At 49.1% G+C, this 15121-nt stretch overlaps 1 protein-coding gene across 3 annotated transcripts in view; it reads left to right on the top strand.

Moving 5' to 3' along the window:
- Nucleotides 1-439: 439 nt before the first annotated feature.
- The window catches only part of MDGA1 (MAM domain containing glycosylphosphatidylinositol anchor 1), a 150528-nt gene continuing 135846 nt past the window's right edge, over nucleotides 440-15121 (top strand). The window contains exon 1 of one of the 3 annotated variants that reach the window (XM_068939538.1): nucleotides 440-1720. In XM_068939538.1, coding sequence (XP_068795639.1) covers nucleotides 1654-1720 — 67 coding nt within the window. In that variant the 5' untranslated portion in view covers nucleotides 440-1653. The remainder of the gene's footprint in view (nucleotides 1721-15121) is intronic. The other 2 variants (XM_068939539.1, XM_068939541.1) reach the window with 2 other exon arrangements.

Genomic DNA, 15121 nt, shown 5'->3' with positions numbered 1-15121 from the left:
CAGCGCCTACCAGGCGGGGGGAAGCACACCCACAGCCCCTGCGGCAGGGGCAAAAACTTAGCCCGCACCAGCCGGCACAGGAACATCCCCCCCCCCCCCTCCCCGGCTCGCTGCCCATGCGAGCAAGGGTTCCCCCCCAAACCCAGCTCCTCCCCGCCCCCGGGCGAAGCCGACCTTGCCGGCAGCGTCCTGAGGAGGGAGGGAGCCTGGCCTGATGGCTGGTTTCTCTGCCCGAAGCAAGTCCCTCTCCTCCCCAGCCCCGTGGCGGTGTCTCCAACGGGGTCGGGGTAAGGGGATGCTGAGAAAATTAGGCAGGAGGCAGGGCTCTTTTCCGAGCACGGCTGCTTTAATTGGCTCTCTCTCTCTCTCTCTCTTTTTTTTTTTTTTTTTTTTTTTTTTTTTTTTTTAAGCCGGAGGGGAATGAAACGGTGAAGAGGGAGGGGAAAAACCTGGAAAGCCAACGAGGAGGGAGATACAGCGCGGCCGGCAGAGCCGGCGAGCGGCGACGCCCCGGCTGGGGAGCCGAGACGCGCCCGCAACTTTTACAGGAGATTTCCGTACTTCGGGGAAAAGCAACGGGGCAGGGACCCGCCAAGCAGTTCCGGCTGGAAATAACCCAACTTTCTCCAGCTTCTTAACCCTCTTGGTCGGCTCCCCTCCCGCGACAGCCCCTATTAGTTGCCCCCAGGAGCCCCGGCGGCCGTCGAGGGAGAGCGGCCGAGACCTCTCTGTGGCTGTAAATCATCTGCGGAGGGGACGGAGCAGGCAAAGAGCAGCGGCGAAGCACCCACCAGAGCCGAGCCCACAGCATCAGGGAAAGTTTTGAAGGGAGAAGGACCTGGCAGGCTGGGGAGGAGGCGAGGAGAGCCGGGCTGAGCAGCCTGGCAGGCGGAGCGAGGGTGCGCGGTGTGCCTGCTCCTCGCTCGTTTCGCCTTCCAGGCTGGCTGGGGCGATGCAGTGCAGCTGGGGGAGCTCTTGGGAGCGGCTTTAAGGAAGGGGGGGGAACCCTCCCTGGATGTGATTAATTACAACAATCCCCTCCCCAGAAGATCTGGAAAAGAGGAGAGAGAATCACCTATCCCTCCCTCCGCCTTCTAGCCGCTGGCTCCTGCCTCCCCCCCTTTCTCCACCTCCTTCCCCCAGTTCGCTCCCGGGGCTGCAGCCACAGCTTGGTCGGGGGGAGGCAGGGCGAGCCCTCTCCCAAGTTGGCCCCAGTTGGCGACACTCGGGGCAGCCCGGGAGCGGGGGCAGCGCTCGAGGAGGGCGCTGCGCGGAGGGGCCGCGGCGGCTCGGCTCGGCTCGGCCCGCTCCCCGTCGGGTCGCCGCGCCGTGTGCGCGCCTGGCTGCTCCTTTCCCCGGACATCCCCGAAGGACCTGCGAGGGGGAAGGGGCGCTTCGCTCTCCAGCCTTCCCTGCCTCCTCCCCTCGCTCTCTTCCTCCTCCTTTTTTTTTTTTAATTTTGTTTTAAAATCTTCTCCTGAGGACGGCTCCGCTTTGGAGGGGTCTCTTCCTCCACCCGGGGTGACTGCGCGGAGCGGGGCGCATGGGGCGGCGTTTCGGGAGGCTTTCGCCTGCTCCTCGCTCCCCCGCCGGGTGCTGCCTGGGCTGTTTTGGCTGCTTTTCTTCGCCGGCGATGAAGGCTCTGCCTTGAAGATGGAGATGATCTGTTTTTTATTCCTGTCTCTGGTCCCAGCGTACAGCGGGGGACAAGGGGTTTACGGTAAGAGACGTTATCGCCGTCCCTGTTTGGGAGGGTGGGAGGTGAGGGTGCACACGGAGGTGACGGGTTCAAAGTTAAAAAGCACCTGCAGGAGAAAGTAAACGATGCTGGCAAAGCCCGATGCAGCCTGAGCGGGGAGGTTTGTGCAGCGATAGGGTTTCCACAGCCTGTAGCTACTTCGTAATTCCTCGCCGTAACCCCTGGCCGCCTAAAACTGACGAGCCGGCGGAGATGGCTCGCAGAAGGCGCTGGGGCCGGGCGGGCGGTGTCTGGAGCAGGAGGCGACAAGCCCGGCCGGGCTCCCTCTCCCCAGCCCGCCTTGCTCACGGCAGAGCCGCTGATGCCGCTGTGCGAAACGCGGGCAGGGCTGCAGGAGCACCTCCAAGTTGCAGGTCCTCTGGGGCAGGGGGAGGACGGAGGATTACCCCCCCCCCCCAATACACGCACAACACACGCTTTGCGGGTTTGCTCCCTCGCTGGAGCCACGGGAAGCGGCAGAGGAGGGGGCTGCCGCGCCCGGTTGGAGCGGCCGCTGCCCGGGCACCCTGCGCGGCGCGGCGCGGCGCGGCTCAGCGCACCGGCCCGGCACCTGCCCGCGCTCCCGCCGCCGGGGCGCGCACCGCCCGCTCCGGCCCCGCGCTGCTGGCGGCGAGCCGCCTTAACCCCGCGGGGCTCGCTCTCCTCCGCGGGGAGGGCCGGGGGTGATGCTGCTTTTGCATCCACTGAACTTTTTTTTTTTTTTTGTTATCTTAAGGCGGGCTAGGGGAAGCTTTCCGCGGCAGAGCTGATGTGGAGCTCCTTGATTTCCTTCTCCTATTATTATTATTATTATTAGGTCTGCGATGGGGCTTATCCCCCTGGTTTGCAGGCAGCTAGGCAAATGGCAAACTCGGGTGCCCCCAGCGAGGTCGGGGTCCCGCGGGCAGAAATCTGCAGCCCTTCAAGCCTCCGAGGGCGGGAGAGTAGGGGGAGAGGGCACACGCTGGGGAAGGCACCCCATAGCCCTGCCGAGTGCACCCCTGGGCTGAGGTGGGACAGCCAGCGTTTACTTTAGCCAGCCGTGTGGTCCCCCTTTCGCTCTCCCAGCCCGCTCTTAATTCTTGCTTTATTAGAGCTGCATTTCCAATACACTGGGGGGGAAAAATAAAAGCAACCCTCAGGACTTGTCTCTCATAACAAGCCTGCTTTATCTTGGCTTACAACTCAGTTGTGCGTTGTTATAAAGTCCTTCTGGAAGGCATGCCTCTGCCTCTAACAAGACAAGCTCTCTGAGCTCTGAAGAGAGACCCCAGTGAGAGAAGCCAGCCCCCCCCTCCTCCTTTTTAACAGCACGCAGCCAGTCTCTTGTGTGAGCTCTGGCAAAGCTCAGTTCAGTCTCACTGACTATGGGCAAGTCTTTGTAGGTCACTTTTTCATGATGTATTTCTTTGATGGAAACAATTCCTCCTTTCTCTTTGAGGGCTGGGATGTTAATTTACGTTTAGATCTCTTTTGTAAAATAGCCATTTTAAATAGAAGGTGTTCTGCACCTTTTTTTTTTTTCCTCTTCCTCCCAGTATTTTCTCCCTGTTTAAATGTGCAGAGGAAAATTGCAGGAAACTCCTAAGGTCAAGGAGATAGAGTAGAATGAGTTTGTGATACAGAAACTTGGTGAGAGCAGGTTATTTAATCCATTATAACAGGTAATCCACTTCTAGCGAAACTCTTATCATTTTGTTTTAATGCACTTGCTGCCATGTAACTGTCATTTCCTGTAGAAAGGCTTCCTTCCTCAGAAGCATAGCAAGAGGGACAGGGCTTAAAACTGTTTTCATTTATATCTGCCTTAGACAGTTGCTTGTTGTATTTTTCATCCACTTCAGTGAACTCACATTTGATAGAGTGGCTGCTAAATTAGATCTACAGAATAATTTACTGATGTTTTATTTTGTCCTTTTCTCTCAGAGAGAAATTGGAGAAGCTGTGTACAAAAGAAAGCACAGATAGATAGACATGCACTAAGATGAAGGCATCCTTTTAAGTCGGAATGGTACAACTGCTTCTATCTATTCTCTTACTCTAACTACAGAAACAAAGGATGAATCCTGTCTCTTCCCATCTCTCCTCTCCCCTACCTCTTCAAACTATCTGTTGAGACCATCAGGAGTTTTAATACACAGCTGAGTGCAGCCCAGAGCAGCGTACTGTGGAATCAGCACACCACCAACTTCTGTGGTGACTAGTAGTTGTCATATGGTGTTTCCCAGTTCTGCCTTCAGTCCATTGCCCATTCCTGATTTCATGCTTTGTGCAACCAGCACTGTTTGGAGGTGAAATTGCTGTTACTGATCGCTCATGCAGCGCTGGAATTATACTGTTTTATTTGCAAGGATAACTGAAGCAGGATTAGACACTAGTGCTACTGCCCCTCCACTTCCATTTGTCTCAAATGTTAGTCTCTAGCCATGGCTTCAAGCTAAAATGTACTTGGAGTGTTCTCTGTTGTGAATGTTTGTCTCGTGTGGCACTCAGTGTAGAAATTCGGGAAATCATGCTGTGTTTCAGATGCATTTTTCTGCTTTTGAGTATTTATTTATCATGATGGGGGTAGGGAGAGGCATCTATTTGAGTCTATAAATATATTTTGCTTTAGTAAATCTGCTGAGATTAAATCAGATTAAACTAGATAAAGTATCCATGTGATGTACCCTTTAAATAATACACCCACATGGATGCACACAAAAGACTTCTGTCTAGGGAGCAGAGTTGTTGGAGAGGTTTATTGAGATGAGTGGTATAAATAAAATGTATGTAAGGGGGTTGCTGGGAAAGAAGCATTTGCAACGGAGGTGCAATTTTATTAGGAGTCAAGGTGCTTTTAGCCTGTTACCTGAAGAGGCTTGTTATATAAATTGGCATTTGTTGTAGTGATTGAAGAGTGTTTGAAACCCTCTTTTCGTTAGTTGATCCCTCCGTTCAACCTTGTTTGCTGAAATAAGGCAAGGTTGGCCTGACAGGGAAGGCAGTTCAGTAGACCGCAAAAAGGCAACTTTTATTATTCCTTTGTGGCACCCCGTTTCCCAAACGGTGTGTGCTTTTCAAATCCTAGTACCTTGATGCTCCTGGTCAAGATGAGGAGCAAGTGGCAATATATTTAAAAGAAATGCAGTTCCTAACTAGGGAACTAGAGCCAGAATTCAGGCAGTGGGGGAGAGGGGAGATAAGGGAAAAGGAGACTTGACCTTCCAGGCTTGAAGTTATCAGTGCTTAAAGACAATAAATTAGTCTAGAGGGGGAGGGTTTTCAAAGGGAAGAGTATATCTCTTGCTTCCTTGTCAGCCTTGCAGACTTGAGTAGCTCTGGTTCAGAGCGTGCACAGGGCTGCTGCTTTGCTTACTCCGTGCCATAGCATTTAATAAACATTTCTGGGGTATCTTGCAACTAGCAGTGTCCAGCTGGTCAGCAGTAGCTTTTCAGGCTGAATAAAAGAGAGTGGGTTGCTGTGTTCCCTGCCTCTCGTAGTTCACCTGCAGAAAATGCAACTGAGAAGCTGTTCAGGAATGGTCATCACGGTGTGTGATGAGGGGCTACAGCAAGGTGAAGAGAAGGAAGTTTTAGGCTGCTCGACAGGGCAAGCTTCCTGGCAGTGTGATTGGTGTGTGTGTGGGGGGGGGGGAGGTTAGATGGACCGCATGACTTAAGGCACTTAAAACTGATGGCTACGAAGCACTTGCAGTACTGAATAGTCCTGCCCTGGCCTCTAAGGTTAGGAATAAAGGACACAGTGAAGCTCGTTCTTTAAAGAGAAACAGACACACTGAATCAGCTGTGAGATACCACTACAGGCAGCCAAAAAAGCTAGTGGGTGAATGCTTTCTTGCATCTGCGTTGGAGGAATGTCACAGTACAACATATCCTGGGTTTAGGCCATAAACACTAACGCTTTTTCATTTCACGAACGTGTACACGTGATTTGTTTCCTACTCCTTTTACCTGTAAAGTAAGAGCTTTTTCCTAGAGTTTTCAATGCAGCAACATCCAAGCAGGATGCCTAATGCCCTCTTGCAACACGTGCGTGTGTTTTTCACTGTCAGATTCTGGGTGCGCAGACACACAGCTCAACCTTGAGCTTGGTGACCTGGATCAGTCCCTCTCCCCTACCTCCAAATAGCTGTTTTGCTAGCTGGGACAGGAGCACGGACAGAGAGCTCTTCAGCTTTGTTACTGTTATCCCAGTGCTTCGCGTGCCTGATCCTGTGCCCTTTGAAACGGGTGAGCGCATCATTGGCTAAAGTGGCAGCAGAGCTGGCTCCTGCGAGTTGCTTTTTGGCTGATTAAATTTGAAAACTGGGCTGTATGAGCACAGTGGTCCTCCAGGCGCTATATGTATGTGCATCCTTCCCTTTGTGCTTCCTCCTTGTTGTCCAGTTCTTAAATCTATGACCCCTTGGGCTATTGCCCTTCCGTTATGGGAATGAGTAGAGTTTCGTAATGTGAAGGTTATAGAAACAGTCTCATTGCAGGACTGGGTTGGCCCAAGACTTGCATACTTTAGCAGCCCTTTAATGTCAGGGCATTAAGTCTGGTGGTCCAGCATGCCTTGCTTGCTTCCTGCAGAAGAGTGTGTCAGGTCCAGCCTTCTGCGTCACCAGAACCTCTGTTTTAGCTCAGCAGCTTTGTGCACTAGATAAGCCCTCAACTGACTTTAATATGCAGTACTAGAAAACTGACATTATCTTCCTGACAGGTTGTTTGCAACTTACTGGTAGAAGTCAAAATATTTCACTACAGGTGTCATCAGAAACCACTATCCTATGCTAATTTTTGTGGGAACATGAAGACAGATGTTGAATAATTTGACATGAGCAGCATAGCTTATAAAATTATCACCGTGTCAGGTTTTCACTGGATTTTTTTTTTTTTTAAATACATGTATCAGATGGTTTGAAGAGGTAGGGGAGTGTATACTCTGAGTGGCTCCCAAGAAGCAGAAGGTGCAGCAGAAAGTGGCCCGGTAGGCTCAGTAGTGAGACAGCAATTAAGTAGTGGCAATAAGGAATGCTGTGCTGCTGGGAATTTTTATTTTTAAGTAACAAGAGAAAGTGACCTCCACCCTGGGAACTCAAAAAATTTGTAACGCTTTGTATATGCCACTAAATCCAGTGCTCTGCCCACTTTTTGACTAGTTGCTACTATTCTGCTTTCTTGTATAGTGGAGTTTCAGGCCTCCTATCCCTCCCTCCACTGATACCGCACTCTCTCGGTTCATTAAGCAGGGTCTATGCCTAAGAGTATTGCTTGCACCCCTATGGCTTGTTACAGCGAGGGAGGAGCGGGACTGGGGAAGAAGAGTCTTCTGCCCGTTGTCAATGTGCTGGCCAAAGCAACAGGGACAGATGCGTTTCTACTAGCGAAAGACTTTGTGGGGGTGTTTCTTACTGCGTTTGTGGAAATGTTGTGAACCCTGCCTGCAAAAGGTTTCTTTAGCCAGCATAAGGTGGGTCTTCAGAGGACTGGTTTGCCGCTGTAGCTCTGGAGAGGCAGTTTGCTGTGAAGCTCTCACTGGGGTAGATGAGGTGTTGGCATGTTTTGTGCCTGGGGTTGCTGCATTGTGTTGCCGGAGGGGGCTGCGTTTCACTGTGGAGAAGCTGGGCGTTTGGCTTGCGTTGGGCTCCTTCCGGACAAAAGAGGGTAGAAAATGTTGTTCTGTTGTCAGAAAAGCAGCAGGTGCCTTCGTCTGGAAATACGCTTAGGGGGTCACTAGGCTGTAGTTGGCAGCCCAGGTCTTGCACAGGCCGAAACCATTAAGAAAACTCTGAGACCCTTGGCGCTCTTAAGCACTTAGGGTGCACAGATCAAGTGCCCCTGGACCAGTCACCTTTTGCCGGCCGGTGGCTGCCGGTGTTGCGCTCGCTTTAATTCAGAGCGGCAGAACACACCGGCGTGCCCCGGGCTGGCACGGCGCAGCAGAACGCCGATCCACCGAGGAGCGACGTGCTCCGAGGGAAGGACGTGCGTGTTTTCCGTCTCCGTGCCCGTGTTTGACTGGTGAGATCTCTGCTCTGTTACGATCCAAAGTATTTGCTTTGAAAAGAGCAAAGCTTTCATCTGTCCCTTATGGCGGGGGGGAACAAAGGTTTGTTTTTATAGCCAAGCATTTGCTTAGTGTTTGAAAGAAGAAATTAAATGTGTGATATCCCATGGAGCTGACAATCAAAAGCGCTGCATTGAAGAGCTAGGAAAGAAATTGATAACTAGAGCCAGGGAAGGGAAATCCCAGCAGCAGCTGATCTGGGCTCCACAGAAGTTGAACTGCAGAAGGGCTGCTACCGACAGGTCAGCTGGGACGGGGCTTGTTCTGAGGCAGAGGCCCTTCATGCCCACCAGTGAGCATTTCTTGGAGCAGAGACCTCGATGCTCCGCTTGCTTTCTTGGCTTCTGTCCTGGGGTAACGCTGCTGAGCCAAGCCGTCCTCGTGGCGGGGTGCGCGGGGGCCCATCTTGCTCGCCAGTGGTGAGCGGCGCCCAGGTGCCGGCCCTGGGGAGACCTGTCCTGGTGCTGGGCTTGCCTGGCTCCTCTCCTGCCTCTTTTGGCCCAGATGTGTGGCGGGGGCACATCTGGGCAGCAGGGCCTTGCTGTTTTGCTCCCACCTGGCAGGGGAGGTGGCGTGGCTGCCGGGGGGTGCCCTGCTTACAGAGAGGGGTAGGCGTCCCCCAAGGAAAACGTTGGCCACGTTTTGAAAGCTCTTCGAGTTCCCCCGGTGGAAAGAAGGATGACCCTTGTCGCTGTTGCGCTGTCCCCGCGCAGGCAGCGGTGATTTTGGGCAGGGCTCCCCAGGGCATCCAGCTCACTGTCCTCCTGTTGGACACATAAGGCGAAGGTCAAATAGCAGGATGCTGCCCTGGAGCAATTCTTCCTTGCAGTTGCTGCCTCGGTGGCCTTTGGAGAATCCAGCCCCAAGGACTTCCTAACGTATTCAAGAGAGCCTGAGTGCTACCAGAGTTAGCAAGAGGAACGCCTGAGACTGAGCTGTTACTTCCATTTTTTCAGTGTTGGCTGCTTGCTTCTTTCTTTGAGTTTACCTCTGTCTGGTTTGTTTTGAGGTATGAACCTCTGTCACATACTATCCAGGCAGTTCAGGATCCTACTTTTTTTTCTTCCTTTGTAATACTCCCACCGGGTGGGGAAAGTGCTATTGTTTCCCTTCGGGAGCGTCTTGTTGTCTGTTTTCCATATAGATCATATAATGAAATGAGTGCAGGCCTCCTAAATTCTGGATTAGCACCTCAACCACTGTCTCAGTTTCTCTTCATGTCCGGAGTTTTTGCTCCTTCCCCCCTTCCCCCACCTTGAAAAAGGGGAGAGAGGGTTAAAGGAATCTGAACAGATGTGAGGGAAGAGGGATCCTCGTGCATAGCCTTCCTCAAGGCAGGGGGAAAAGAAGACGACAAGGTGGAGGCTGGCTAGCAGCGTCTCTAATGTGTCTGAGTGAAAGCATTAGTGCTGTGACACATCTCCTTGGCTCCATGGGGCAGCAGAGCCACAGCACGGAGACGTTTGATCGATGCTGGTGCTTTGGCCCCCGGGAAAACGTGGCCAAGGGGCTCTGCTTCAGCGCGCCGTCATCCTCCGAGCACGTGGCTGCCTTCAGGGAGCCCTTTACGCACCGGTGCGTTGGCCATACGCTATCCCAGTCAGCTTCTGACCACTACCACCTTGTATTTTAACAGCTGTGTACGGCAGGCCATGGCTGGTGAAGGGAGAGATACCTGAAGTTGAACAGGGAACTGGAGAGTGCTGAATATAAAAGCTTATTTTTCTGAATTTTCTGCTGTTTTTTCTAGGCTGTGCAGTCTGGTGGCGCCAACATATGTTTGCCTGACTAGATTCCTAAAGTCTACAAGATAGCTTTATGTTCTAATAATGTTTAAACTCCTCCGAGAAGCAGCTCCTCTTTGCATGCTTCTGTGAAGCACTGTGCATGCTCTTAGTATTGCCCTAGCAATGAGAGGCAGACTAGACATAATTGTACATTCCAGTGGTTGCAAATAAGGAAGGACAGCTTGCTGGGGACTGCTGTGGTGCTGGAGCAGTGATTCAGAGTTGCCACTGCCGTTTCGTGAGCAGGTCATGGCTTTGCGCTGGGCTGCAGGCTTCTAGGGAAAGGGTAGCAAGGTGAGGAGCAAGGACTTCGAGCAGCCTATATAGATCTGGCTGGCCTCTTGCTTTCCTGGTGGTCCTTCCACTCGTGCTGCAAATCATGAGGTGATTTGGAGGTGCGTGGAGGTGGTGTTGGCTGCTGCTCTTATGCTTTACCTTGCGTAAGGTAGATCTTGGAGAAGTAACTAAAAATCTGTGGCTTGTGCTGTGAACTGCAGTGCGGGACAAATGGTGTGCAGGCGCTTTTGCTGGGTGAGCGTAAATGGAAATGATAGCAGGGTGAGGACAACAATTGACAAAGGTGCAGTAAGACCTCCAATTTCTGAAGAAAAATTAGCAAATGTTGCATAAGGAAGAACTGACGTGACATTGAAAATTAAAGTCAAGCTGTGAAAAAAGATTTTGGATGTCTGCAGGTGAACATTTAATACAAGAGGAGCTGTTTGCTGATGCTGCTTGTTGTTTCAAAAGGAAACGGTCCTTCACTGATTGGCATAAATTGTTTTAAAATAAATGTGGGCTGGAATCTTGCGCATCTCTTGCGTCTTGGTGACGGAATAAAAAGGAAAAAACAAAAATGTGGTTCAGAGAGATGTCTGAGAAACATGGCAAAATGGCTTTTGTTTTCAAATGCCATTTCACCTTGTGGTGCTTGTTCTGTGCCTTGCAGTGTGGAAAAAGGCATTTGTAGAATTACAAGGTGAAGAATGATCATGTCTTGCTAAATTCAATGAATGCATTATTCTGACTTTAAGCATCCCTCCAAACAGTGGCGATGCGAGAAAGTGAGGCTCATAAAACTAACGCAACTTAAGCTGGAGACAGCTGGGGACAGGATACGCAACTCCTCTGCCAGTCAAATGAATCCTTCTAGGGTATTAAGAAAACTTAACCGGTCTGGAGCGTTTCCACTGCAGTTGTTAGATCCTGAAAATCAGGGTCGCGGAGTGCCCAGACAGGATTTCTTGGGGTTTGTGCTTCGCATATATTGAGTGCTTTCACTTCACTGTAAAATTTGAGTGCTCTGTGAACTTTTACAATGCCCCTGTTGCCTACAGTTGTTTCAGTCCGCGTGTGGGGAAATAAGACAAAGTTTAAGTGATTTGTCCTTGGCAGAACAGAGAAGTGGATATTAGCAAAGCTTTAACCATCCTTTTCTCTCTGGAAAAGTGCAGCTGGTATTAACTATGATCCCTGTGGTTGACAGATGCAAGGTAAATACGTCCTTGAGAAGGGGGAGTAAGCCACTGAGACCATGTTCATATCCAGATATCTCAGAATCAAGCTTTTAATATAAAAAACAAAACAAAATCCTGTTTGTTTTTTCAGTACTAATCTAGTTCATCTTTGTTCACAGGTGAGGATTTATTTTGGAGTGCCTTTTGGAGGTTTTTCAGAAACTGAGTTTTACTGTACGACACTGCAGGGGGGAGAAAGAAAGAAATCTTTCAAACGTGGGTAGATGTCCCTTCTGCCTGAGTCTGCAGGTGGCTTGAAAAATTGCTCTGGGGGCTGTGCGAAGGGCTAGTTCTGAAATCTGTTGACACTTTCAGCAGTGTTTTAAATTATTTTGCTCTGGATCAAAGCATCAAGGAAGCAGTAATTTTTACTATGAAAAGCTGTTTTCATGAATGAAAGAAATTAAATGACTTGCTGGTACCTGAGGAAAGGACAAAACAATCTGAGTTTGCTATTGAAGGAGCAGAGATTTGGCGTGGGGGAAAAAGCAGGGGACCGTATCGTGGATGTGTTACTGAGGACAGTGTCTGGTGCAGAGGAAAAGGTTGTGGTAATGTGGCTGGAGCTGTGGCTATAAAATGGGTCTGGATGCCAATACAAAGCACAGCTTTTGAGGAAGCAAAAGAAAGTCTGAATATTCAGACGCTTGTTATTTTAAGTATGTGCTAAGCCTGTATTTTTCGTACAAGTATAAAGATAGGAAGAAATATGTAATGTTTATTTCCCAAATGCTAACAAAGGCTGAAAGGAATTAGCGTGTGTGTGTGGTTTTTTAAAGAGATTTTTCTTTTATATTTAGAGCAATTAAAGTTCACAAGCATGTGTTTGAGAAGCGGATTATCTTGATCAGTGATCAAATAATTTCTGAATAAGATGGCCTTTTTATCTCTGATGGAAATAGGACACCAGAAGTGGGCAGTGGTGTCAGCTGCACTTGGAAAGATCTCAATTTTAAGGCATAGCGAAAAAGTGGTACCTTGCTTTTCCTGTTACCTCTAGAAAAGAGAGATACTTGGAAATTGCATAAGAGTATGGGATCTTTCTAATGCTATAAGACACTGGGAGCAGGGGAATATTCTTGGAAACAAATAAACCTAAGAGGCATATACGCTATGCCCAAAATCAAGAAAGTAACTTCTGGATGCACTCTTGAGCTAGCTTTAAATTAGTTGTTTCGGCTATTGCTCACAGTACAGCCATAACAACATGGAGCTCAGCCTGGTCCGTGACCCAGCTGTTTAGGCAACATCCCGAGTGGGTCTTGCAGCCTTTGCTGAGCCCCATGCTTCCGAGGTCACTTGGGAGCCAGTTGATAACTAAGTCGGGGGCACCTACACCAGCTTCATTCTTGCTTTTGGATTGCAGTACAAACATATATGTACTCAACTCCTGGCTGTGCAAATGGGTAGTGGTCCTGTAAATCCAACTAGCTGCCTTATTGTGGGGTACAGTTTGAAGCTTGAGGGCTGCAGCAACTTGGCTGGCACAATCCAACAACTGCTAACCCAATTCAAGACAAATGCCTGAGTTGTACTTGCCCTGCAGAATCTGTCAAGCTAGAGTAGCTTGCAACGTGGGAATCCAAGTTGGCTAAATGCAGCTTGCTGTTGCAGAAATAGACCCCTAGACAACAGGTCCTGAAAGTGAAATCATCTTTAATTTTGAATTTTTTAATGGAAAAGCTATTCTTGAATAACTCCCTGAGTAGACAGACCCTGCATTTAACTGTGATTAAGTTTCTAAATTGTTTTTTCAAAATAGAATAGTCAAGCTCCTGAACCACGTAGCTGTGTCTGAAGCCGTTACCCGTAGAAACTAAGCTCCTGCTTTGGTTAAAATGGCACAATAATAGTTTGCTTTCTGGTTGGTCAAATGATACAGTCGATGAGGATTTTCATCCTTATTCCTGTAGAAAAATGAAATTGACAGTAGAGAATGATTGCTTACTACGATGCGCATGATTAATACCATAAATCTTTCATGTTGGGATGCCGGGTGAAATGCACGGATATCACTACAACAAATTGAAAGGAGCAGTTTGTTGCACGTTTGTGTTTGGTAATCAGGCTTGAAATGCAATGTAAAAGGCGAAATTAGCTAAAGTCAGTGGTAGTTATCAAAACTAGAAACTGCTCTATGGCATTTGCGAAGCCTTGGCAAAGATGACACGCTGCTTTTTGCAGATCAGAATGAGCATATGTACCTACTTGTGGCTGATGGTTATTCCAAGTGGCCAGCAGTAGTGTGTGTGCTATTTCACAAACAGTTCTGCTTCTGTGGAGACATTTCAAAGTATGTTTGCAGCATATGGCTTCCTTAAAAGATATCATTTGAGATAAGAGACGTTCGGTGAAACATGCTAGATCTGCTGTTTGTCACTCAGCTTCAGAGGGGTCAGCAGGGCATTTTGTACAGACACTTAAAAGAGCACTAAAGAGAAATGAGGAGAGCGGCCTGCAACACAGTATTGCAAACTTTTTCATTGCGTACGTCAACATTGCAGAACGGTGTGCAGGAAAACTCCAGCTGAGCTAATTATTAATAAACAGATTTTAGTTTAACAATTGCATTAGACTGTCTCAAAGCAAAGCTAGAAAAAGAAGTGAGGATGGTGGAGGAAGGAAACCACAGTATGAACTGCTTGCTTGTTATGCCTAAATAAAAGCTTTGCAGAAGAAGGAAATGGGGGAAGGTGCTAAAGAGTACTAGGATCTGTGACACACTTGGTGAGGTAGGGAAATGAAATAAATGTGTCTAGCTATTGCTAGATTAAAAAAGAAAAAAGGGAGAGAGAAGAAACTGATGCTCTTGACGGTGTATAAATTCTTGGAGTGAGAATATTTCTTTCTTTCGTTGGCCCCATGATAATACCCACGACATTGTTGCTGTTGAAAAAGAGGGACTGGAAGAGCGAGTGAAAACTGTCAAGCCTGACAGGTGGAAGTCTTGCCTAAATAAGATTACAGAAATCCTGGAGGGTGATAGCTGTAAGTCTGGGATCACATGAAAGGAGGCTAGTCTTAGCCCCCTGGCTGCAAGAACCAGGAGCATGCAATGTCACTTTTGCACAAACATTTATACACACCTTTTTAAGGACCTGAAATGCTCTGCGTGGAAGAATTGCTATTATCTGCAGGGAAGCAGCTGTGGCTAACCCTGAGGCTGGAGCCCAAATCCCAGAATGGTGTAGGATGGATGATAGCTTGTAATTAAGGGACTCATTTGTTGTACTAACTCTTCCGATTTGCCTTGTTTCTTATTTTCGCCTTTTTTTCTGATCCAATTAAAGTCATTGTAATTAGTTTTCAAGGCACATTTGGCTGATTGGATTTCTGTTGATACGAGGGCTTGTTTCTTGCACGTGATTTGTCACACCTGCTCACCTTGCTGATACAGACAACTTTTTCCTCGTTATCCCTGAAGGAAACGATGCAGCTATAAGAAAGGGAGCAGGCAGCCCTTCTGCCTGTGAAGCAACAGCAGAACTGCTGGCCACACTCTGACTGTAGCCTCTGCTGCCTGGCCAGGAGGGATGCTTGGATTTCTTCAGCTCCTCTGTCAAAACAATTTGTTGGGGGTGGGGAGGGGGAAGGAAATAGAGGAAATGGTGAATATCGCTCTCCTGGCTTTAGTTTTTGGCTCTGCTCTGCACTTATGTAGGTAGAATCACACAGAATGGTTTAGGTTGGAAGGGACCTCTGGAGATCATCTAGTCCAACCTCCCTGCTCAAGCAGGGTCCTCTAGAGCATGTTGCCCAGGATCACATCCAGACGGGTTGTGAATATCTCCAGGGAAGGAGACTCCACTACCTCTCTGGGCAACCTGTTCCAGTGCTCTGTCACCCTCACAGTGAAGAAGTTTTTCCTCAGGTTCAGACCGAACTTCCTGTGTTTCAGTTTGTGCCCGTTGCCTCTTGTTCTGTTGCTGGGCACCACGGAGAAGAGACTGGCCCCATCCTCTCGACAGTGCCCCTTCACATACTTGTACACATTGATCAGATCCCCCCTCAGTCTTCTCTTCTC

The sequence above is a fragment of the Struthio camelus genome, chromosome 3, assembly GCF_040807025.1.
Source record: "Struthio camelus isolate bStrCam1 chromosome 3, bStrCam1.hap1, whole genome shotgun sequence".
In the NCBI taxonomy this organism is placed as follows: domain Eukaryota; kingdom Metazoa; phylum Chordata; class Aves; order Struthioniformes; family Struthionidae; genus Struthio; species Struthio camelus.
Note: the sequence above shows the minus strand (reverse complement) of the source record. Positions and strands in the feature narration are given on the sequence as shown.